The sequence below is a fragment of the Salvia miltiorrhiza genome, chromosome 8 (genome assembly GCF_028751815.1).
Source record: "Salvia miltiorrhiza cultivar Shanhuang (shh) chromosome 8, IMPLAD_Smil_shh, whole genome shotgun sequence".
Lineage (NCBI taxonomy): Eukaryota > Viridiplantae > Streptophyta > Magnoliopsida > Lamiales > Lamiaceae > Salvia > Salvia miltiorrhiza.
The window spans coordinates 12,865,909-12,889,509 of NC_080394.1; the positions used below are offsets into that span (position 1 = coordinate 12,865,909).

At 34.3% G+C, this 23,601-nt stretch overlaps 3 protein-coding genes across 5 annotated transcripts; 1 reads left to right on the forward strand and 2 right to left on the reverse strand.

Annotated features, from left to right (window-relative positions):
• Window positions 1-646: 646 nt before the first annotated feature.
• On the forward strand, window positions 647-4,458 carry LOC131001108 (U-box domain-containing protein 43-like). Of its 3 annotated transcripts, none has more exons than XM_057927333.1 (4): window positions 647-844; window positions 1,196-2,426; window positions 2,486-2,792; window positions 2,871-4,458. In XM_057927333.1, the coding sequence occupies exons 2-4, from the start codon at window positions 1,197-1,199 to the stop codon at window positions 4,376-4,378; spliced, it is 3,045 nt and encodes a 1,014-aa protein (XP_057783316.1). In that variant the 5' UTR covers window positions 647-844; window position 1,196; the 3' UTR covers window positions 4,379-4,458. The 3 variants fall into 3 exon arrangements, with proteins under 3 accessions (XP_057783316.1, XP_057783317.1, XP_057783318.1); XM_057927334.1 differs by having other exon boundaries at window positions 672-844; window positions 1,152-2,426; XM_057927335.1 differs by having other exon boundaries at window positions 715-844; window positions 1,161-2,426.
• Window positions 4,459-4,522: 64 nt separating this feature from the next.
• LOC131001109 (armadillo repeat-containing protein LFR) lies at window positions 4,523-7,634 on the reverse strand. Its single transcript, XM_057927337.1, has 8 exons — window positions 7,029-7,634; window positions 6,279-6,448; window positions 6,060-6,202; window positions 5,703-5,959; window positions 5,488-5,593; window positions 5,270-5,408; window positions 5,052-5,179; window positions 4,523-4,958 (listed from the first exon to the last, which is right to left on the reverse strand). Exons 1-8 carry the CDS (start codon window positions 7,231-7,233, stop codon window positions 4,703-4,705), a joined length of 1,404 nt encoding a protein of 467 aa, XP_057783320.1. The 5' UTR covers window positions 7,234-7,634; the 3' UTR covers window positions 4,523-4,702.
• An 11,549-nt stretch (window positions 7,635-19,183) lies between these two features.
• LOC131001110 (uncharacterized) lies at window positions 19,184-21,473 on the reverse strand. The gene is made up of 3 exons (XM_057927338.1): window positions 20,474-21,473; window positions 20,187-20,379; window positions 19,184-20,026 (listed from the first exon to the last, which is right to left on the reverse strand). The coding sequence occupies exons 1-3, from the start codon at window positions 20,867-20,869 to the stop codon at window positions 19,449-19,451; spliced, it is 1,167 nt and encodes a 388-aa protein (XP_057783321.1). The 5' UTR covers window positions 20,870-21,473; the 3' UTR covers window positions 19,184-19,448.
• Window positions 21,474-23,601: the final 2,128 nt, after the last annotated feature.

Genomic DNA, 23,601 nt, shown 5'->3' on the forward strand with positions numbered 1-23,601 from the left:
TGAGTGTTTTTAGAGATAATTGAATCTATTACTTGTTGTTTGGGGTGGATAATAAGACAATTATTATCCTTACTTGAGGGTAACTCAATCACCCAATTTGTTACCCCTCAAAATAGAGGGGAAACAAAAAAAAGGAATCCCTTATTAATGATTCATTTTCATTGTTAAACCAAATACTTAATAAAAGTAATGATTATTGTTACCATTCTACTCATTTATTTGATTTCATTCCTTTTCCATTCCTCTACTTGAACCAAACGAGCACCTTAGAAGAAAGATTATCACTAAAAATTCCATCCCAGTGGTTTGAGTGAATGCTTCTTTATGGACTAGTAAAGATAATCGAATATACTTAACCCCAAATTTCTATGATATTGCCCTTAAATTAATTCAGTTTTGTGTAGTTGTATAAAATATGCACATGTGATTTTAAACATGAACGAAATTCATGAGTCATGACTTATGAAGCTCCACCTGACGTGATTGCAAAGGATTTTCCAAAATAATTACACCATATTCGGTTGAATCAACTGTACCAAAGTGGTAAAAGGTACTCTATAAAAAGAAAAAGAAAAAAAAAAGTTGTAGAAAATTCACAAGCAAAAAGCATACTAGAACTTTCACACATGCTGGACTTGACCGGCAATGGGAAAATTCAATGGAGACAGGTGGTTAATAAAACGCGCAATGTTTTTCTTTCTAAGAAAATGAATGACAAAATCGCAGTAAAAAGACTCATTGACTTAAAAGTCAATTCAGTCTAAAGCATGCTGATTTACAAAAACATGGGATTTTTCATTTTTCATCAAAGCCTCCAAAATCCAGTATTTCGAGCTTCGTGAAGGTAGATTTCTCAGCTCTTTTTGTGTATATTTGATTCCTTGAAAATGATTTTTTCTGTGATTTTCTTGATTCTAGTCATGGAATTTGCTTCACGCCCAGCTATTTCTTCTTTTCAATGGAGTTTTTGTTGGTTTCTTCTTCTCCTCGATATGAACAAGATTATGATCTCTGTTAATGCTGCTGTTGTTGGGTTTTTTTTCTTTAATTTTCATGCTTAATGTAGAAGTGCTTTAGAAAGTAACGTGTAAGGTAGCTCTATTATTGGTTGCTTTTTATGAAAGGCTCCTGAAATGATTAAAAATCAACAGCATATATAGGTAGGAGTTGTTTCTGATAGAAAAGATGGATGCAGAATGGCTGAGCTTATACCGATTGGAACAATCTTGGGCGTTCTGTCTCACCAGATCATCAAGATCAGCCAAGCCGCCAAGGACATCGTGTTCGAGAAGGAGAGCTTCCGTGTCCTTGTGGAGCATCTCCTCGACATCGAGCCCGTCTTGAGGGAGCTGCAGTCGCAGCAGCTGAACGACTCCCCCGCTGCAAGGCAGGCGCTCGAGTCACTCGAGACCAACGTCAAGCAGGCGCACACCTTAGTCGACAAGTACAAAGGCCGAGCCCGTTTCTACCTCTTAGTAAAATGCAGGCACATTGTGAAGGAGATACAGGATGTCACCAGAGAGATTGGTGATTCCTTGGCTGCTCTCTCCCTCGCCAATCTTGAAGTCCTCTCCGGGATCTCCGATCAGGTCCACAAGCTGCAGCACGAGATGCAACGCGCCCAGTTTGAGGCCTCCCACGCCCGTCTCCTGATTGTTGACAAGCTCAATCAGGGCATTTCTGATCAGGCATTTGATAAGGAGTTCGCCAATGATATGCTCAAGGAGATTGCACGCGCCGTGGGCGTGCCCGTTGAGCCCTCCGAGATCACCAAGGAGCTTGCTAGCTTCAAGAGGGAGAAGGAGGAAGCTGAGAATAGGAAGGAGAGGGCTGAGGTCTTCTTTCTAGAACAGGTCATTGAGTTGCTTTCTCGTGCAGATGCTGCCAGGGATTTTGAGGAGGTGAGCAACCAGTATATGCAGCGGGTGAAGGTCATCCAACGCTACGATCCAAGAAAAGAATACATAGAGCCGTTCAAGGCTTTCCACTGTTGCATAACCGGCGGTGTGATGACTGATCCGGTGAGCCTCTGCACGGGGACCGCGTGTGAGAGGTCGGCCCTTGAAGCGTGGTTCCAGCAGGGCAACAAGGCTGACCCGGAGACGGGGGAACTTCTTGAAGATTTCTCACGGAGGCCTAATATTCAGCTGAGGCAGTCCATACAGGAATGGAAAGAGCTGAATCACTGCCTCAAGATTAGGTCTTGCAAGGCGAGGCTGAGGTCGGGGGAGGAGGAGTGTGTCATGGAGGCTCTTGATCGGATGAAGGAGCTCATTGCAGAGAACTCGATCAACAAGGATTGGATCTCAATTGGAGGGCTGACGGACGCTACCATCGCCTTGCTCCAGAGCAGGACCACTGAAGCTGTGATGAAGAAGGTGTTGGTGACCTTGAAGGACATCGTAGATGGCCATGCTAGAAACAAGGTTAGTTTTTTTGGTTTGAATGTTGATTCGACATATGTTGTCTGACTCCGACTCTGCAGGCGATCTTCGTAGAGAATGGAGGAATCGAGAAGATTGTGCCGTGCTTAGGATTGGATCCGAGCATATCAGAGGCTGCAGTGAGGCTGCTGTACGAGGTTTTGCTCGATCGATCGAGCTGGAACGCGTCGTGCTGCAAGAGGCTCTCTCAGAAATGTGATGCAATAGTCCCACTTCTTGTTTCTCTTGTTAAGAATGCATCAAAAATAGCAGAGGAAATACTGTTGAAACTTTGTGAAGAAGATGATAACATTATCAAGGCTGCTAGAGTAAACTGGTTCAGACCATTAATAGATAAGGTGGTACGAGGTTAGTCAGATCTCCAATCCATTAAACACTGTTTGAAGAATCTTTGTGGTGGAAATCTTATGACATTGCCACTAACAGGATCAGTATCAGAAAGAATCTCAATGGTAAAACAACTTGTTAGCCTAGAAGTTGATGATGAGAAGATGAAGTTACTTGGTGAGGAGGGGCTGATTCCGCCCCTGCTGGAGATGGCGGCATCCGGAAGCATAGAGTCCAAGGAGGTTTCGCTGCACGCTCTCATGAAGTTGTCTACCTTCCGGGCCAACAAACACCTCATCGGTAGTGGTGGTGGCGTTTGTCTCGTGGTGAAGCTGCTCTCCTCGCCTCACGTGCTCCCCGTGGTCACTGCAAGATGTGCTGAGATTCTTGCCAACTTCTCGGCCAACGGGGATGGAACCACGTTTCTGGTGGACGAAGATGGAGGCCAGCTCGAGCTAGAGGCGCTCACTGCCAATTTGCTCGCGTTCCAACAGAATCTCAACTCGCTAGACGTTATCAGGAGGCCGGCCCTACGCGCCCTTGTTGGGATCTGTCAATCCGAGGCCGGGCTGGTGAAGTCTGCGGTACTTTCCTGTAGTGGTATTTCCGTTGTTCTTGCTCTGCTCGACGACTCCAACCAGGAGATACGCGAACTGGCGATCAACCTCGTGTTCCTTTTCTCACAGCACGAGCCGGAGGGAGTGGTGGAGTATCTCCTTAAGCCTAGGCGCCTCGAGGCTCTGGTCGGATTCCTTGAGAATTCTGAGAAGGGTGACGTGCAGATGGCTGCAGCCGGTCTGCTCGCCAACCTCCCCAAGTCGGAAACGTCGCTAACGGAGAAACTAATCAAGCTAGGAGGGCTGGAGGCAATAATCCAGATCATAAGATTAGGGACAGGGGAAGCCAAGGAGAATGCTCTGAGTGCATTGTTTAGGTTCACCGATCCTACGAACCTCAAGTCACAGCGCGTCGTGGTTGAGTTGGGCGCGTTCCCTCTCCTCACAGGGCTTCTCAGAGCCAGTTCAGTCACAGCTAGTGCGAGAGCTGCAGCTCTGCTAGGCGACCTCTCCATGCGCAGTCCTGAGCTGAGCCAAGTGCACTGGAAGAAGCATGGCTGCTTCTGGTCGTGCTTTCATCGGCCACGAGGTGCAGTGTGCCCGGTGCACGGAGGCTCCTGCAGTGTCAGCACGACGTTCTGTTTGCTGGAGGGGAATGCGTTGCCTGATCTGGTCCGGCTTGTGCAGGATAAGGTCCACGCCACGGCCTATGAGGCGATCCAGACGCTGTCAACCCTTGTTCATGAGGATTCACCTCAGAGAGGGGCGGCGGCGCTGCATGAGTACGGGGCAATCGGGCCAACAATAGAGGTGTTGAGATGGGGTTCGGAGTCGCTGAAAGCAGAGGCGCTGATCCTGTTGGAGAAAGTTTTCGTGTCGATGGAGATGGTGGACTTGTACGGTGCGACGGCAAGAGCGCCTCTAGGGCAACTTGCTTCTCACAATTTATGTGATGAGAGGCATCTGCAGCGGAAGGCAGTTAAGGTGCTGCTTCTCATCGAGCGTTACTCCAGATCGTCTACATCTCTTGTAGCAGCTATAACTGATTGAAATTCAACCATGTTTACTCTTGTTAAAAAACAAAGCTTTAAACCATTGTTTAATTTTAATTTATCTACCCTTTTGAGGTATACACTACACCACATGAATTCGTGCAGTTTAATAGGAGAAATGGGATTGAACAAGACTTGAATATTCATGGGAAAACCATATATATATATAACGAAAAAGAACAGCTGAATGTAATAAAATTACACAGGAGGGCTATCCAGATCACGAAACTGACTAATTGAGTATGATACATGTCCAGTAAAGGTAAGATGCCACCCTTTACAATTTGAGTCTATTGAGATCTAAGAAAAAGAGGTCCTTCTCTTACATGCCCCAAATACCACGAGCAGACGCAATTTTGTTGCTGGGTCGAGACGTCAATTCATGTAATATCCGAGCAAATGTGTCAGCGTACCTTGTTTCGGAGAAGACCATCTCTGCAAATGCATTCTCGTACGCTAGCAGCACAGGCTTGTTCTGTGGCTCCAGCACGAGATTCTCCAGAATCAACGCTGCTTTTCTGCAAACTTCTGGCACAGGATGTGGTGTCTTAATCACCTTGAGAAGCCGATCAACTGCCCTGAAAGAAATTTAATGTCGGAATTATTTAGACACCAACTTTTAACTTAAGAGACAAGAAGAGTTTTAGCAGAATTGATGAATTGCATCCAACCATCTCTCACTAGCTAGTTTCAGCCGACAGTCCATGTTAACTTCTGCAAGGTTGTATAGCGCACCAACAGCTGCTGCTTGAGCATCGCCAGCTGGGAAGCTAATAATATCAACCAATCGCTTGTATATCTGCAATTTGTATCGATTACTTGACATGAGTGTCGGAGAAGAATGGTAGCTAAACTACATGTTAAATGTTTATATAATGGACAAAGTAACCTGTGGAGCAAACGGCATGAGGAAAGATTCGTTGTCAGGGTTGAGTATCATGCGGCCAAGCAGTTCAGCAGCTGCACAATGCCAGCCTCTAACAGCAGATCCGAGCATCCCCATGATGGCCTGGAGTGCACGTTTTTCTCTGTACACATAATGAGAAATAGAGTAACGGGTCACACACAGCACAGACATTACAAGAGCTATAGAGTAAAAAATATTACGTCATTTTGATGAACGAAGGCTTTGATGAGCTAAATATCCGAAGGTCTAGCAATGGGCCCAAATTCATGATTGTCTCAAGGGCATTTGTGACGAGTTCTTCATCCTCTGTTAACATTCAAGCATTTTGGAAAGTTTAGGAAAAGTGGTGAAAATAAACACAAAAATGCAGAATTTGGGGGCTACAATATTAGCAACATGACACAAGTTCCGTAACCTGTAACATAATCTTCCAAACACTGGAACATTGTTTCAAGACAGTGACGATTCTGACCCATTGCAAGTTCATTCTCAGCCATAAAAGAAAAGTTCCTAATTATATTTGAAGCAGCTACAGCACACTGCTGTTTTTCTGCCCGCCCTTCATCATCAAGATTAAAGAGGCCATCTTCCTCGAACCACCAACCTGAAGGGCGAGACTTCGAACTACTCTTTTGTGCAGACAGATCCTTATTTGAAGAACCAGACCCAGCACTACCATACACACAAATACATATCAGGATTTAAGCCAATACCACAAGCTGAAATATCTAAACTTGAATTATCAGGACATGCAGTGTTAATTATTCCTTACGTAGGATGTGGAACAGAATCACCGGTATTGACAGTCTCGTATTCACTCCCAAATCCAGTAACAGCAGAATTAGCACCCAGCAGTCTCGCCCTTGGTGTCTTTGCGAGAACTCTTGGTAGAGCTATGTCACGCCAGTCATCTATCTGCTCTAGTTGAACATATTCATGTAAGCTCAATACACACAAACAGATACATAGATATGCAGAAATTGCTACATACAACTTGAAGTAGAGCATCAAGCAATCCAGGAATCCGGGCAAGAGGAGTTGCATCTTTTCTGACTTCATCTTTCTCTTTGAACGAAAGCAATGTGAGAGCATTCAATGCCCATGTCAACTCACTCTTCAATCCACTTTGAAGAGCCATAACTATCCTTTTGTTATTCTGCTCTGGTAAAGTATTTGCAGAAGACGAACAAAACTCGTGAATCATAAGCGAAATTAGATGGAAAGTAAATATATTTAAACCACTTTCAGATATATTTAAACCACTTTAATGCACATAATACCCTATAGATTAAAAGATCAAATTTCTATCCTACTCTTTAGCTTGGACACTTAAAATCTAAAGCATACACCCTATGTGTGTATCTGTGTGTGTTTTGGGAGTAAATTCTTTCCATTTCGACTTTCCCATGGACAGAAATCAGAAAAAACTGTATCTTGCTAATGCATTGTCTGTAACATATGAAATATCTCAGTTTCTTTGAAAATTTTGCCTAGTAAGATAGCTAAAGCACACAATAAACGTACGCAAGAAGAGATATTCTTATCTAACTGCTAAAAAATGCAACAAGCCATTTCAAAATCACAACTTTCATAAGAAAAAACACCACGCGGAATAATTCTCAAAGCTCAAAATCACAAATTCACGATTTCATAGCATGTCTAAGTAGAATCATGCCCATTAGCTACAATAATAAACATAATTTTGGACTACCAGAGAAATTAGGGTTTAGTAGGGAATTACCGGCGAAGGCGGAGTGGACCTGGAGCGAGGGGCCGAGGAGGGTGGAGGGTGCGATAGTATCACCGGAAGCCGCAGCCGCAGCTGTGGCTGCGGCAGATAAAGCGGCGCTGTTGCTTCCACTGCCTATAGGACGGCCTCTCTTGGCGGCGGGAGGGGCGGAGCCGCCCGCAGCTCCGCCCAGCTTGTTTTGCTCTCTCTTTTGCATCTCTCTCTCTTTCTATCTCAACGGGCCGAATCGTTTGTTCAAGTCAGTCGTGAAATTGATTTAATTTGAAAATCAATAATATAGCAACCCTTTTTGAGCCCGTTTATGACTTGGGCTTGATGTTATAACTAGCGGGCTTAAATGAATGTATTTCGGGTTATGCTTGAATAAAACTTGAATTTGCATGCACTCTGTCAAGATTATATTTTTAATTGAAAAAAAAAAAGATAAAGTAAGTAATAAACACATATGTTTATAAAACTAAATGTAAAAAATCGCACACAGACGAGTAAAAAATAATCATTCTAATATAGCTACTGGTTTATTGGTACCAAACGATTTTTTTTTCTTTTATTTCTTTTATACAAACTAGGTCACTCCAAACTAGCTACTGGTTCGATTATTAGATTCATTTTTGTATACATATATAATTATATTATAATTAGGACAATTAAGAAGTTGTTGGAAACTGTTAACCAAAATTCCCTTTTTCTTGAACAATATTTATCCCAACCACCCCATCAAAGTACATTACTCGGGTAAATGTTGATTGGTTAGTTGAGCATCAACTACAACTACAAATTTTCATATTTGATTTTATTTCTTTGTACGTATTTGTTTACGTATCATTATAAGTTGTGTCCAATAATTACCAATGATTCGGGCTTAATTTATAGTAAAAGAACCTTCAAAATATTCCTTAGTGTACTTTACCTAATCGCTAACGTTACACAATTTTGACACATAACACTATATATTAGTACCTATATAAAAGATCAACGAAAAGATACATATGCATATAGAATTTTTTATTTTTTATTTTTTATTTTTTTTAGGCGTTATACATATAGAATTATTATATTAATCTAATCAATCTCCATACATTGACTTAATGATTATGACTAGATATAATTTTCTATTTATTTTACTTCCAATTATTGCTTGCCTTTTTAGGTGAGATTATTAATACTCGTTCCTAGCTTGTTCCACAATCTTTTCCTTTTGTTATACAAATATAGATGTATCTGTACATTATGATGAGCTAGACATCTAAAAAATGCATAGTTAAGATACTTTGATTATTTAATTAACCAAAAAAAAATCTTTGCTTGTTTGAATTCTAATCCTATATATACAGCCAGTAGCTTAATTTCATTGATTTTCAACATTATGGATTTTGTCTTCACGAAAATGAAAATCATAACATATTAGCACCTTTTTTTAGAGAAATACGGCTATATCTTACTTACTAAATCACTCTTCACAAATTTCATAGTTGAAACTCAAAAGATTAAAAAACAATAAAATATTTTAAAGAATAGTCTTTCTAGATCACAATCTTTCATTGTAGTGACATCTGGTACAATATTATTGCAAACAATTTTATCGCTATTATACGCACTAAAATAGTGCAAACTATTGGATACTTGGAGTCGACCTAATGATAACAAAAAAAAATTAAATAAAAGAAAGGTCGAATGTGTAATTCTCGATCAAAAATTTCAATTTTTTCATGCAATTGTGATTATAATCAGCTCCCAATTGCTAAATTTCACCATCCAATTCGCTTAAAGAGTGTCGTAAATTAGGAGCTATATTTAGAATTTCAATTAATTCAAATCGGACAAACGAAATTGTAATGCAAAGCCTCCGCAAAAATACAAAGATTTTTTAAAAAAATATATGTATATAAAAGAATGAAAGAAGTGGTCTTGGGTAGGGATGTCAATGCAGCCCGAAACCCGTGGGCCGACCCGAATAACCCGACAAAATTAGAGGGTTAGGGTTGAAAAATCGCAACCCGAAAAAACCTCCAGCCCGATTAGCCCGCACCTGACTAACCCGGAACCCGATATATAGGGCTAGCCCGAAAACCCGGTGGGCTGACAGAATTGTGACTGATGCATCCAGTTACAACTTCTGCTATGTTTGAATCTATGGTATTTGCTTAAATATAAATATGTAGCCTCATTAAAAAAAGTGAAATTAATTAGTTAGAATATATATGTGTGTGTGTGTGCAATCTCATTAAAAAAAGTGAAATTAATTACGGATTTTTTGTACAAATTGATTATTAGTATCTCATTAGTTAGAAATTAATTATTAGTATCTCATTTTAAAGTGATACCAATTTTTTTTTTCTGTCAATGAGACATGCATGGCAAATCCACTAATTATTCAGTAATAATCCAGATTGATTCTAGTGCATTGATACATGCTAAATTTTACTATCTCATTTTAATATAATTTTGTTTATGTAATCTTGAATATCTTATATTTTTGCATTTCATGCTTTGCTATATAATTTATATCTTTAATATCTATGTATATTTTATACATTATACATTAGATCATTAGGAATAATAAAATACAAATGGTAATTTTATTTTTACGCCTTTAACCTGATTAGCCTGATGGGCTAGCCCGAAACCCGAAAGTTTAGGGTTAGGGTTGAAGATTTACAACCCGAAAAAATCTCCAACCCGATTAGCCCGCACCCGACTAATCCGGTGGGCTGGCCCGATTGACATCCCTAGTCTTGGGTACAACCGGGTGTACCGTATAACCGGGTTGACCCGCACCCAAACTCTGACCCATATTCGGATACGAACCTGCATCTTGACCCAAATCATATAAATAACATTATTCGGTTATACAAATGAGACTGCCTATATTTGACACTGTTATGTTATACAAATGACACTACGTATAAATGACATTGGGCAAAGTCATGTTAGATGTTAGTAATTAGTCCCCATCAACTCCAAGAACCACCTTATCTCTCCATTCACCAAATCCACCTTATATCTCCAATCTCCAATTCGCTCCCAAGAGGGATCGAACCCGGGTCACTTCACTTAAGTGAGGACCCGGGGCCAGTGGGCTAAGCCCCCTGGTTATATCATTTATATAATTGAATAGTATCAATTATAGATAGTGTTATGTGTATAACCGAATAGCATGTTATTTATACGATTTGGCTCAAGATGCGGATTCGAATAAGAATGCAGGTCAAAATTTGAGTGCAGGTCAAAGCGATTGTACCCAAATTTTTGTGAAGAATAAAATAAAGTTGAAGTAGTATTTAGAAGAAAAGGGGACATGAAAATGAAGTAGCAGCACCGTCATTGATCAACGGTCAGAATCTGATCATAAGCATCAACGGATAGATACAAAAGTTTTGTGAACATGGTTGGTTATATTTGCAAAAAAGATGGCACTACTTTATTGGATAGGAAGTGTGATTTCATTTTCGGTATTCCTTTTCTTGTATGGGATTAGAACTTCAAACTTTTTGGATTAAAAATATATACTCTATTATATCATTAGCTTACTTCAATAGAATGTAACGAGGTGATTGGTACGATGAAATAAAAGTGAAAATAAAATGGTGATTCTTGCTTTCATTCCATTTCATCGTACTAATTGCCTCCTTGATATTTCTTTTATTTCTTTATTGTGTGATTGTGATTAAGAATTACTACTAATACTGTGTTTTTGTATTCGATTTTTGTGAACTGTTTAATTTTTTGGTGTAGTTTGTCGATTTATTATGAAAAGAATGTATGCACGAAGTGTATTTTTAAATATCGACCAAAAACCCCTTAAAAAAAGTATCGACCAAAAACTTTTCTAACTGTAATAAATAAAGTGGGATTTCATCTAATTTACCAATTATCTTCTCCTAAAATACATTTCTTGATTATTTTCTATAGAATCAATCGAGTTTCTAGAAGCAAAAAATTATTTCCAGGATTTTGTAAACGATGATCATATCATTGGTGGCTGTGGCTTTCAGGATGTAAATGATTTTACTAGCATCACTTTCAACGAGCAATGAAGAGCGAATCAACCTTCATATAAAAAAAATACACCATGGTTTTATTTTCCATTAGCTTTAGGCACTTTGATTTTTAAGAAATAGTTTAGATAGATAAAAAAAAAGTATAAGTTAATTCATTGTTTATTAAGATATCTTAAAAAATTGATAATTTCAATCATTTTAATTAATTTTACTTAATTCATATCTTATTTAAAAAAAAATTATAATGATAAAAATAAAAATATTTAATGATATACTTTCACCTTACTTTTTCGCACATGCATATTAAAAACATACAATAAATATTGTTTGAAAAATGTACTTATATATAATTTTTTTACACATTATCTTCACAAACATTAAATAAGATTATTTTAATAAAAAAATATCTTAATACAATTTAAATTTATAAAGTAAATTATATCTTAAAAAGAAATACGAGACTATCAAAATGAAAGTGACGAGTATATTTTACAATAAATCATAAAAATTGAACTCTCTAAGGGCAAGTGTGGTAAGGGTGATTAGGGTGTATTATGTCCATAACATCCTAATATCTTACTCCCTCCGTTTCAATTTTTAGTATTCATCTTTCCTTTTTGGTCGTTTCATATTTTGGTATCAATTTCTATTTTTAATAAAAGTAGGTGGAACCCTTGGTCCACTTTAACTATTTTAGCACTCACATAAAATATAGAACACTTATTCCACTTACTACACACCCAACAACTTTATTAAAACTCGTGTCACTCTCAAATGGATACTAAAAGTTGAGACAAATGGAATATTTGATAAAAAGTAGTAATACGAAACACACGGTCCTTTATAAATTAAAAGTTCAAAAAAATTATACTGATTTGAGAGATTATGTATACCACATTCGAAAGTGGTATACGTAATATAAATATTAATTATAATTAGTATGAATTTTATATAATCTTAATATCGTATCGAACAACATATTATATTTTACAGATATTTTAATATATTATATCAAATATAATATTAATATGATATATAATAAAAAATATTTCAATTAAATATATTACACTTTATCTAATAACGCGTAGATCTTTACAATATAGAAAGAACAAAGATGGCAAACAAAACATTGAGGGGTAATTGTTGGTGAATTAAAGTTTGAGAAAACATAGCATTTTCTAAGTTTGTAAGCACATCTATCAGAATTTACACTTCACAAGAAATCTCAATTCCCAAACCATATCCAATTATCCATATCCATTGAAGAGAGAGAGAGTGTGGGTGGAGAGTAGCTTTCAAAGAGGTGGTATTATTGTCAAAACTTTGGGCAATTGCTTTTTATTATTTTGCTGTGGGCAGGGAATAAGGGCCCCATTTCACTAAATTTAAAGAAGAAAATTTAGGAAACATGGCCCCACAACTTCTTGTTTTGGTCCCACCCACTTTATGTATAAGATAATAATCCCCAACCCCACCACAATGATTGATAGTGATATCAAAACCCATGCTCATTATATCACTGAAAAACACTAAAATTTCTTACTCCCCTCCTCCGTCCCAATACGAGAGATTCAAAACTTTTCAATACGAAAATTAAGAAGAATGTATAAATTAATTAAAAATAGTGAGACTTACATTTTTTTTAAAAGTTAATTTTTTCCATTTATAAAATAGATCACTTATAATGAAACGACTCAAAATAGAATACAAATCTCTTTTAATGGGACGAAGGAAGTATTAAAAAAAAAAAAAACTCTAAAATTTGTACGAAACCATTGCATCAGAATTAAATTGAATCTAAATTCATATACATTATCATATTAGAACAGCCAAGAATTTTGTTTGGAGGGACTAAACTTCCACGGGATTTGGGGGCGGTAGCGTCCGAATTTTTTTTGAGGCCATTCAGTACATTTTAGACATTTTTTACTAAAATATAAATATAATAGTATTAATTGAACAATATTTTTATAGATAATCTATATATATATAAAAGCAAAATAAATCTCATCCTACGTGGCGTCGTATAATCACTCTATTCTAATTTTCCTCAATTCTCATTGATTCTTATTTTTTTCTTAATTTTTAATCAATTTTCATATATCTAAAATATAATATATATATATATATATATATATATATATATATCCGTGATTATTCAAAATAAAGTGTTATTGTAATATATTAAAACATTATCCTTAAAGAAACAATTACAGCATACAAAAAACAAATTTAATTACCATGAAAAGGCAATATTATATACGTAAAAACTATTATTATGTGTTAAAACTAATCATAATAATTCATTTAATAATCAAAATCTGTGAATCAGATTAGCCTCAAACTAATTAATAAAATAAAAATAATTTACACCGAATCTCATCCTTATGTATTAACCCGAGTGTGGTACAGTATTAGGAAAATAATTCCATCAATTGAGATAATCAATTTATTTATCTTAAATCCCACATCGAAATTTTAACAAACTTCACCAATTGTAATCATGTATTTATTAGGATTAGTAAATTCATCAACAACTAAATTTGACCGATTAATTAGTTGGTCAAATAAATAATTATATTTTTTATTGCAAAATTTAATTTGGCTAATATTTTGGCCAACAATTAAATTTGCTACACAATAATTTCCTAGAAGATGACAAAGAGCGTAGTTAAATGGACAAAGTGATTTTTTTTCCTTAATCATTTAAATAAAAATTTTGTATACCATAATTTTATTTTCAATTTTCTCAATATTAAATTACATAGCTTTATCAATTGTCCACGCAATTGAGTATTTATAAGTAATGGGAGTATTTGATAACATGATTTTATATGCTTTTTGTTTATTATATGACTTTAAATCGTTGTATTAGCTTTTTAATTTTGCAATTATGATTACAATAGCAATTCGAAAATAGATCAAATTTAAATTAGCGCAATTAAATGGACAAAGCGAGAAAACTAAATATATATATATGATTCTATATATATATTAAAGCAAAATAAATCATATGCTACGTGCCATTGTACAATCACTCAATTCTAATTTTCCTCAATTTTTATTTATTTTTATTTTTTTAAAAAATTTAATCAATTTTTATATCTAAAAATCATTAAAAATCTAAAAATCATGATATATTTAAAAACTAAATATCTAAAAAAATATTATATATAAATATTTCAACAAAATAAATTCAATCATACGTGTCATCGTACAATCACTCAATTCTAATTTCTTTCAATTCTCATTCATTCTTATTTTTTTCTAAATAAGAAAATATTTTTTTACAGTGCGCTTACTTTTATAAAGAAAAAAAAAAAGAGGAAAAACATTTTTCATGTTTTCTACTAATTTCACATATTACTATAATAATGTAAAATTTTGAGAAGAGAAATTCTCACATATTAGAAATTTTACATTGGTTGTAAAATTTTGAGAAGAGAAGTTATTACTGATATAGAGTATTAATTAGATTTATTTAAACAATTTATTAATATTTACTTTGTAATGTCAAAATTTTATTGAGATGAATAAACAATTATTGTAACCATTTATATTTTATTATTTAAATATTTATAAATTTAAACAATTTCAGGTAGTAAGCAGTATCATTATATGAGTTTGGGAAAAGGACAAGCAATAAAATTATTTTTTATCAGATATGAGATGAGTACGGGTATATAAATTCTAAACATGCTTCGTAAATTGTATAATTTCCTAATTTATGAAATTGGTTGGCATGAGTTTTAAGAAATGTTTAGTTGATAGTGTGTTATTAATTATAGAGAAAGGTACCAGCCACTTTTATTATTTATACTAGGTATTATTTTTTTGAGAACAATTTATACTAGGTATTATTAATATTTACTTTGTAATGTTTTGATTTTCAATAAGACAGATAATCAATTATTGTATCAACTTATATTTGACTTTTTAGATATTTATAGACTTAAACGAGTTTGAGAAAAATTAGCAAATATTACTATACGTGTTTTGACGGGAACCGGTAGTAAAAATATTTTTGAATTGGGTCTGGGACATGACTGATATATAAATTTTAAAAATATTTCGTATAATATATAATTTCTACATTTATTATAAATTAATTTTTAATCTTTTATAATTTATGCTATTTATTATAAATGTATACTTTGTAATGTCCAGAAAGACATTGATTGTAAGCTTTTATTGAGTTAGTTAACCAATAACTATAATAATTTATATTGTTTATTTAGATATTTTATAAAATTTAAATGAGTCCAGATAATTAACGGATATTATTTTATATGTGTTTGGAAAGAGAGTAACTCTCTCTCATATGTTTGTCAGTTTGGACAGGCGAATAATTAAAATTACTTTTAAATTAGGTTTGGCACAAGTAAAAATATATAAGTTTTAAATAAGTGCATAAATTATATAGTTTTTATTATTCATACCATTTATTGTTAACTCATACATGATACATATAGATGTTCAGGAATTCACATTTATTTTTTGTGGAAGACTTCACTAATGGTAGAATCTAAATAAAAAATTATCTACATACTTTCGTAAATTTTCTCTATTTATTAATCTTTTATTATTTATTGTTAATGTTTATTTTGAAATGTTATGAGTTTTTATTGAGATACACAACTAATATCGTAAAAACTTATATTTGATTATTTAGATAATTCATAAATTTAAGCATATTCGGATAATTAGCATATATTACTATTATGAATTTAAAATGAGAATGAGTAGTAAAATCACTTTTAGTTGAGTTTAAAACGAATACGAGTACATAAACGAAGTTCATAATCCACATATTGTATAATTATTAAATTTATATTTAAAATTATTAACAAAATTTATATATAATAATTAATTCCGTCGAAATTCGACGGGCAACAAACTAGTATAGTTTCAATACATTATAAATAACATAGCCTATGAAATTTTTGGGGCATTCAATACATTTTAGACATTTTTTTTTATAAAAATACAAATATAATAGTAATAATCGAGCAACATTTTCATATATAATATAGTACATTACAAATAACATAGCTCATTCTATTTACAATTATTATTTATGAATAATAAAAATATTTTTTTTAATTGGGGCCTAGCCCATGAGTAGCTCCACCACTGTATTAGAATAGGTCATCGAAAGATGTACAATAGTTATAATTACAAAAATAAAAAATACTATATAATTAAATTGAAAAATATAATGTTTCTTAAAATAAATTATAAACTATATGGTATTATTCTATAATAATTACATAGTAATAAACTAGGATTATTACAATTTTTTTACATAATATGCATATTGTAAAAAAGATGAATTACAGAAAAAAGAAAGTAAAAGCAGTTTTTTACATCACATAATAATAAGCCAATTTTGCTAATAATTAGATGCAATTTTAATTAAGTTAATTTGATTTAATCTTTGCGTACATATAATAAGTCGTTATTTTTTACAAAATTACAAAATTATCATTCAAATTATTTTGAAATTGTTTTCAAAGTAACTATTTTTAATATATTATAGATTGGTGTTATATACTCCCTCCGTCCGCCAAAATTATGTAAAATTGCTTGGGCACGAGATTTAATAAAATTGGTGATGATTTTGATATAGTGGAGAAAGGGTCCCACCACTTTATGAGATGTGTGGTTGAGATTGAATTTTGAGTGAGTTTTTTGTAAATAAAGAGTGTTAGTAAGGATAAAATAATAAAGAGGATGATGGGACCATTGCCATAAAAGGAAAGTGACATAATCTTGACGGACGCCAAATATAGTAATTTTTACATAATCTTGGCGGACGGATGGAGTATATAATATTTAAATTTATGTTAATTCTTAATTGTATTTGTTCTCCAAATTTGACATGTTATAGAGAATTTAATTCATAAGATGATCTTACACTGATCTTCATTGAATTAATTTTATTAAAAGTAATTTTTTTTTTTTTACTAGTAATTATTCCCTCCGTTTCACGAATTTTGAGTCACTTTCTTTTTTCGGTAATTTTTTTTCATTTATTCACTTTTTCATCTACCATACTTAACACACTAAATATTACTCCATTTTTTTTAATTTCTGTGCCGAAAAGAATTGACTCAAGATTGGCGAGACGGGTGAGTATTTTACTAAAAAAACGTTCTACTATAATAGAGATATAAAGTAATACGACGTTGGCCAATAATGTTCATACGGCTGTTGCATTATTTCAATATATTCTTTGCTTGAGACATTACTATTTTTGTATTTTACTGCCCCCAATGCACACGCAACACGTGTAACTCGTCTTCTTTTTTTTATTTTTAACTGCAGGTTTTCACAGCCCCACTCCTTCTTGTCTGGTCAAAGGGAAAAGGCCCCAAAGATAAAAAAATACGGATTTTCATTTCACGAACTTTACTGTGTCGTGCGAATAATCATTTTCTTTTTTATTTTATTTTTCTTATTTTGTTGTAAAGCAAAAGAGAAGTTTCAAGAATCTGAGTTCTTCTCTCGTCAAATAAAGAAAATTTGAAAGAAAAAAAAAAAAGACTGAAACCCGTAACTATTATACTCAATCTATATTTATTATTACCATTTTATTATAACGTATAATTAACTAGATAAGAAGTACCAATCAGAAAAGGTTATAGACCATCTCTAGTAGAGATGTTAAATTAGCGCTTAGGGCTTTTTGAAGCGCATTTTAGAGTAAAATTGGGTTAAATTTTATGCAACATTGCTATTATTATTATTATTATAAATAAATTAATTAAAACAATTTCTTTTTAATATTTTTTTTTGTTGTATAATTGAACAAACCACTAAAGATGTGAAATGAAATTATATGGTATTTAAATGTTAAAGTTGTTGTATAATAGTGTTCAACATTAGAGATGCCCTTATGTATAAACTTCTTTCCTTACATTTAAAAAAAATATATATATTCTAATATTCATTCCGAGAAATCACAATTGAAATTTAAAATGTGTATAAATTATAAGATCGCCGCTACTCAATTAAATTATCTAATTGTTAAGTTGATTTTGAATCTCAATAATAAATTTGTAAAACTAAAAAAATTGAATAAGAATATATAGTTGAGAATTTGGATTTGAAAATGCATTGAATAAAAGTGAGTTTTTATTTTGAGTTGGTGGATAATGAATGACTTCGTGAATCATGATCCCTTATATATATGAAAATCCCTACAAATTTAAACTTAATACAAAGACATAGTAATTAACTTGACGTTTAACGGGATTGCTAAAGTTTGGAAAAATTGAGCTCCAAAGTTATGGCGAAGCTGAGTTTCAATTTTGTCTTATTCTTCACTCTTTAGCTTTTTTCTTTGATAGTTTTTTTGTTAAACTTAATTCTTTCCCTTCGTAATTCTATCCATTACATTTAATTCAAAGAAATGAGCAAAATAGTGTCTACATCTAATTCAAAGAATGGTACCGATTAATTTTTGAGATTATTTATTACCCACAAAACATCAATGCCCTTATAATCAATTTCGCTTGTAGATGATTCGCACCAAAATATATGGTGCATAATATAATATTAAAAGGTGTATTATGGCCACAGTTTAAAATGCATTTACGAGTAAAAGATGTGTTATTTGCTGCAATTATTAGAATAAAAATAGTAAAATCAAAAGTGCAGAATCCCAAATATTTGAAAATCTGAAATGAGTTGGAAATTTCAAATCCCTTTGTCCCGTTAAGAAAAATAAAAAAGAAAAGGTAGATGCAAACCAACAAAAAGAAAAAGGGAATATCATCACGTAATTTGTGTGAGGAGCCCTATTTTACTCTCTCAAGTCATCAAAACATTTGTACATATTTGTATTCTTTAGGAAGAGAAAGAAAGCATACACCTATAATAATCTAAAATTTGAGGAGCTCCATCCAAACAAATACTACTAGTATTTACACAATTCGGCATTTAGCTCCACCTTCACGATGCCCCAGATGGCACGAGTCTCTCCCCCCCACCAATTTTTAACACTTTTCCCAAGCACACAAAGAAAGAGAATCATATATCCCTTCTGTTTCCCAACTAGGAAGCAATTGGATATGCATGCATCTCCAGCTCTCATTTAATATTGCCAAACGTCGTCGTCCCTAGGGATTATAAAACCAATAATTCGAATTCAAAATATCTGTATTTTATTATAACAGGAAAAACAAGGAACGCTAATGAAAGCGCAAAAACAAAATCCCTCAGATTAACCCTCGGAGTTCCCCATTTTATACACCCAACACAAGCTATTTTAGGAGGGGATCATCTGTATATTTGTCGGTCTAATGTTCTTTTTCAAAAATACAATAGTAAAAAAAGAAAAGAAAAAAAGTTAGAGAAGCTTCTGGTGAAAAAACAAAAAATTATTTTTTATTTTTTATTTTTTTTATCAGAGTTTTTCTTTGAGGAGAGCAGCCAATCCCGTGACGACCACCTTATTCCCCCTCTCCAAACTCTTCGGCCTCAGCTCCGGCAACTGCCACGTCACCGACTGCGATATTTCGCCGGAGAACATCACCGGCGAACTCGGTTTCTCCATACCAGACTCGGGCGAGAGCGACGACGACGTTTCCTCCCCGAAAATCAGGTCCAGCTCTCCTCTCTCGTTTTCTAGAAATTCGATAACTTCGGGTTCAGGTCGGGGATCGTCGTCAGGCTTCTGAACGGCGCTGTTTACGGCTGGGATGCGTGTGTGAGGGCCGAGCCATTTAGACTTGACGTATTCGGCTTTGCGCCACGGCGCGATATGCATGCCTTTCTTCTTCAGGCTCTGCCTGGCGGCTTCCGACGCAATCGAGATGATCTGCAGTAGCCGCTCGGATTTTCCGACGAAAATCGACGGCAGACACTGCAGGATCGACTTGTAACCGCTTGTTGATCGTGCGATCTCGAACTCCGATCGGAAATCCACGTCGATTATCAGCCTCTCGCCGCCTTCAGTTATCACATCGATGTATTCGTGCTCGCCTGAGCATATAGAAACCATCAGAGATGAGAATTATTCAAATTTGAGAATGAATTTAGCCTCAAACGACTGAATTTTACGAATTTCATTTTAATTGTTCGAATTTAGAATCGTTATCTATCACTTTCTCAAATGAAAGTGGAGAATGGAACAAGAGTTTACCAGCTGGAACTGAAGAAGTTTTTTCCCATTTGGATTTGCAAACAGAGGCGTTGTATCCAAGAGCAATTAGGCAATCGGTGACGACTTTTCTCAATTCGTCATTCCTTTTACAAGTTTTGTTGTTCTTTTCGACGATTCTCGAAGTGTCTGCCAGTAAATTTCTCTCCGCCACGCTCGCGCAGGGAATCAAACTCTACAATCATAACAGCAAAGAGTCGGAGTATAATTCGACAGAGCACAACAAACTAGGTCTTCACCAGTAAAGGAAAGATGGAAAATCGCGGTACCTTGAGACTATCGCAGGGATCGGTGAAAGAAGAATTCACTGCTAACGAGTCCGAGAAGAAATCGAACTCGTCGTCGGAGCTGTCGTTGCTCTTGCCGTTGAAGCAGTTGCAGCGGTGACGGCCGCATTTCACAGCGGAGGTGAACGATTGCTTCTCGCTGTTGTCTTCGATGAAATTCTGAACCATTTTATCCAAACAGACGGAGCTTGGTTCGAATTCCGGCGCCACGCCACCGTCCTTCTCTCCTCCGGCTGCCTGCTTATCAGCTGATGAATTCCTCAGAACACTGTTGAACGGACGGTCGAAAAGCCGCTTCAGCCGCGATTTCAACACCGGTGGCTTGACGACGTCCTGCCGGATCGCATCGATCGGCAGGATTCTCATCGGAAAAGGCATTTCACTCGATAACAAATTACTTCAAAACTCGAACAAAATTCCTTCTACAAAATTTTCAATGTGAGCGAACCTAAAAACGCAATCTAAATTCTATAGCTTTTGATTCAACTCCAAATCATCCGATTACAATCAAACTCCAACACAAAAACAAAAGGATCAAAACAGAATTGCGCAGCAATATTTACTTCAAAAGGCAAAATTAAGAAGAGGGAAACAGCTTCTGTTAGGGTTTTTCGCGGAAAACGTGACGGTGATGGAAGGAAACACGAACATTGTGCTTGTAGGGGAAGAAAGAGAAACCGTGCGCCGGAATTTGCATTTTCCGGCGATGTTGAAGTGGCCGGCGAAGAGATGTTACTCGTTGAGTGTATTTGTGTTTGTGGGTGTCTGTTTTTTCAATTGGATTGATTTTCTCTCTTCTTTTTATGTGTGCTAAGAAATGAGTGGGCGAGGATTTTATATAGTGAAGCAGAGATGTATAGGTTGGGCCCAGTGCGCCACGTGGTATCTTTCCACTCGTGAACTATACAGAGCTTCGGGGCTACGGTCGTATGCGACGAGCGTTACATTTTTTGCTTTTTGATATTTGCTTGAATTATCCACTAATTCGAGTACTTGAACTGATCTTAAATTGAATTTATAGATGCTAAATTAGATAACTACTAAGTTCATTGCCTTTTTTTCCCTTCACTCTAGATATATCTAATCTATATACTCCCTTCGTCCCACTGTAAGTAAGACTTTTTTTTGGGGCACGAGAATTAAGAAAAATGTATTTTATGTGTATGTAAAAAAGTGAAAATGTATTTAAAGAGAAAAACTTTTACCCAAAAAAAAAGTCTCACTTACAGTTGGACGCCCAAAATAGAAAGAGTCTCAGATACAGTGGAACGGATGGAATATTATATAAAATAGCAGTATAACGGCCGCTTTTTCCCACCAAAATTTCTCTCTCCTCACTTTTCTTTTTTTGTTTTGATTCTTTTATAAAAATCGTCAACTTTGATTAATAAAAAAAATATTCAACATGGATGTTAAATTAAAGATAACGAAAAGATCTTTAATTTGATATAAAAATTATAAAAATAAATTTAAAATGAATAAGTTATTATCAATTAAAGTTACAAAATTAATTCTTCTCTCTCATCTTTTATCTCTCATTTCTCTTTTCTAATTTCTTTGAATTATACCGTTCTTTCTCCTTCATTCATTTTTCATATTTTCTATTGTATAGGAACTTTATTTTAATATTTGTATTTAAACAAAATGACCACATAAATATGATTAAATATGCAGTCCAAAAATATACTATTAAACTATATGCAAATAAATAGTTTTGAACATCTTAGAATATTATATGATATATAATGATACTCATTATTATTTATACTTTCTTTTGATTGTGAATTTATATATTGAATTTATATATTTATACACATTATCAATGAAAATCAATAAATTGATAATTGAAAATAAAAAATTGAAAATTTATATATTTTTGAATTATGTTTTTTATTGAAATTATGTCGTGGATAATTTTAATTTTGTATTTAGATTTATATAAATTATATATATTATGCATATTTACTCCCTCCGTCCGCCAAAAGTATTTCACAATTACTATATTTGGCGTCCGCAAAAAGTATTCCACTTTCCTTTTTAAGTCATGGTCCCACCATCCACCTTTATATTTTATCCTTACAAACACTCTTTATTTACAAAAAACCCACCTCAAATTCAATCTCAACCACACATCTCATAAAGTGGTGGGACCCTTTCTCCACTACTTCAACATCATCTCCAATTTTATTAAACTCCGTGCCCAGCTAAAGTGGAATACTTTTGGCGGACGGAGGGAGTATTTATTTAAAATATCGTTCAGTTTCGATACTGATATTACATCGCACGAGTTGGCCTGTGCTAGTTTGAATACAATAAGAGATTATTCGCTTTAAATGATAAGATAGATTGATAAAGCATTAACACAAATTATTATTTGAAAGATAAAATGATTAAATAAGTTTAAAACTGATTAGTTCATCAAAGTAAACTATAAATTATCTTGAATTATTTTTATCTATCCATCCTATCACTCTAATTAAACGTCCTTAGAAAAGAGGTGTTACTTAGAAAAAAGGTGGTACTTTTGATGATTAGCCCAAATGGATAAAACTAGAACCACTAATCCTTTTTTTTTTCTTGGAAGAGGGAAAGCGATGAGGTTTGAACCCTAAACCTAACTATTTACAGACTTAAGTTTGTACCGCTTGATGTCCCATTGAAAACGAAAAATTAATACCTTATTTACCGACATAGATTGGAACATTGGGATATCCTAAGAGCATGTACACCCACGAGCCCCTTAAGTGGTCCCCACTCCTAGAGAGCCCCTCCTCAACAGTGGGGGCTCTTAAATCGGGCTCTCTAATTTTTATTTCTATATTTTCTTTAGTTTAAATGCATTTGTAATTTAAATTAAATATAGAATTTTAACAACAAAATTTTTATTAAATTTAAATATCAATTTTACATTAATGAGAAAATTAAATTTTGCAATAACTTAAAAAATTATATTATTGGACCAAATCGTGCCCAAATGTGCTCGATTAAATCGCCTTGGAGGCAGGCATGCATCGGTTTGTCGCGAAATGTGGAGTCTCGAGCCAAATACGTATGAAATTCCGGTGGAGCTCATGTATGAGTCTGAGTTTGAGAAGTGCTACTTGACGCCA

What these genes read in the sequence shown, in the direction of transcription:
- LOC131001108 (XM_057927333.1), top strand. Translation starts at nt 1,197, where the DNA reads ATGGCTGAGCTTATACCGATTGGAACAATCTTGGGCGTTCTGTCTCAC. An exon ending in ATGGCCATGCTAGAAACAAG is followed by an intron (nt 2,427 to 2,485) that starts GTTAGTTTTTTT and finishes CCGACTCTGCAG; the next exon opens with GCGATCTTCGTAGAGAATGG. An exon ending in AATAGATAAGGTGGTACGAG is followed by an intron (nt 2,793 to 2,870) that starts GTTAGTCAGATC and finishes TGCCACTAACAG; the next exon opens with GATCAGTATCAGAAAGAATC.
- LOC131001109 (XM_057927337.1), bottom strand. Translation starts at nt 7,233, where the DNA reads ATGCAAAAGAGAGAGCAAAACAAGCTGGGCGGAGCTGCGGGCGGCTCC. An exon ending in GATTCTGTTCCACATCCTAC is followed by an intron (nt 5,960 to 6,059) that starts GTAAGGAATAAT and finishes TGTGTATGGTAG; the next exon opens with TGCTGGGTCTGGTTCTTCAA. An exon ending in AAACTAGCTAGTGAGAGATG is followed by an intron (nt 4,959 to 5,051) that starts GTTGGATGCAAT and finishes AATTTCTTTCAG; the next exon opens with GGCAGTTGATCGGCTTCTCA.
- LOC131001110 (XM_057927338.1), bottom strand. Translation starts at nt 20,869, where the DNA reads ATGCCTTTTCCGATGAGAATCCTGCCGATCGATGCGATCCGGCAGGAC. An exon ending in ATCCCTGCGATAGTCTCAAG is followed by an intron (nt 20,380 to 20,473) that starts GTACCGCGATTT and finishes TTATGATTGTAG; the next exon opens with AGTTTGATTCCCTGCGCGAG. An exon ending in AACTTCTTCAGTTCCAGCTG is followed by an intron (nt 20,027 to 20,186) that starts GTAAACTCTTGT and finishes CTATATGCTCAG; the next exon opens with GCGAGCACGAATACATCGAT.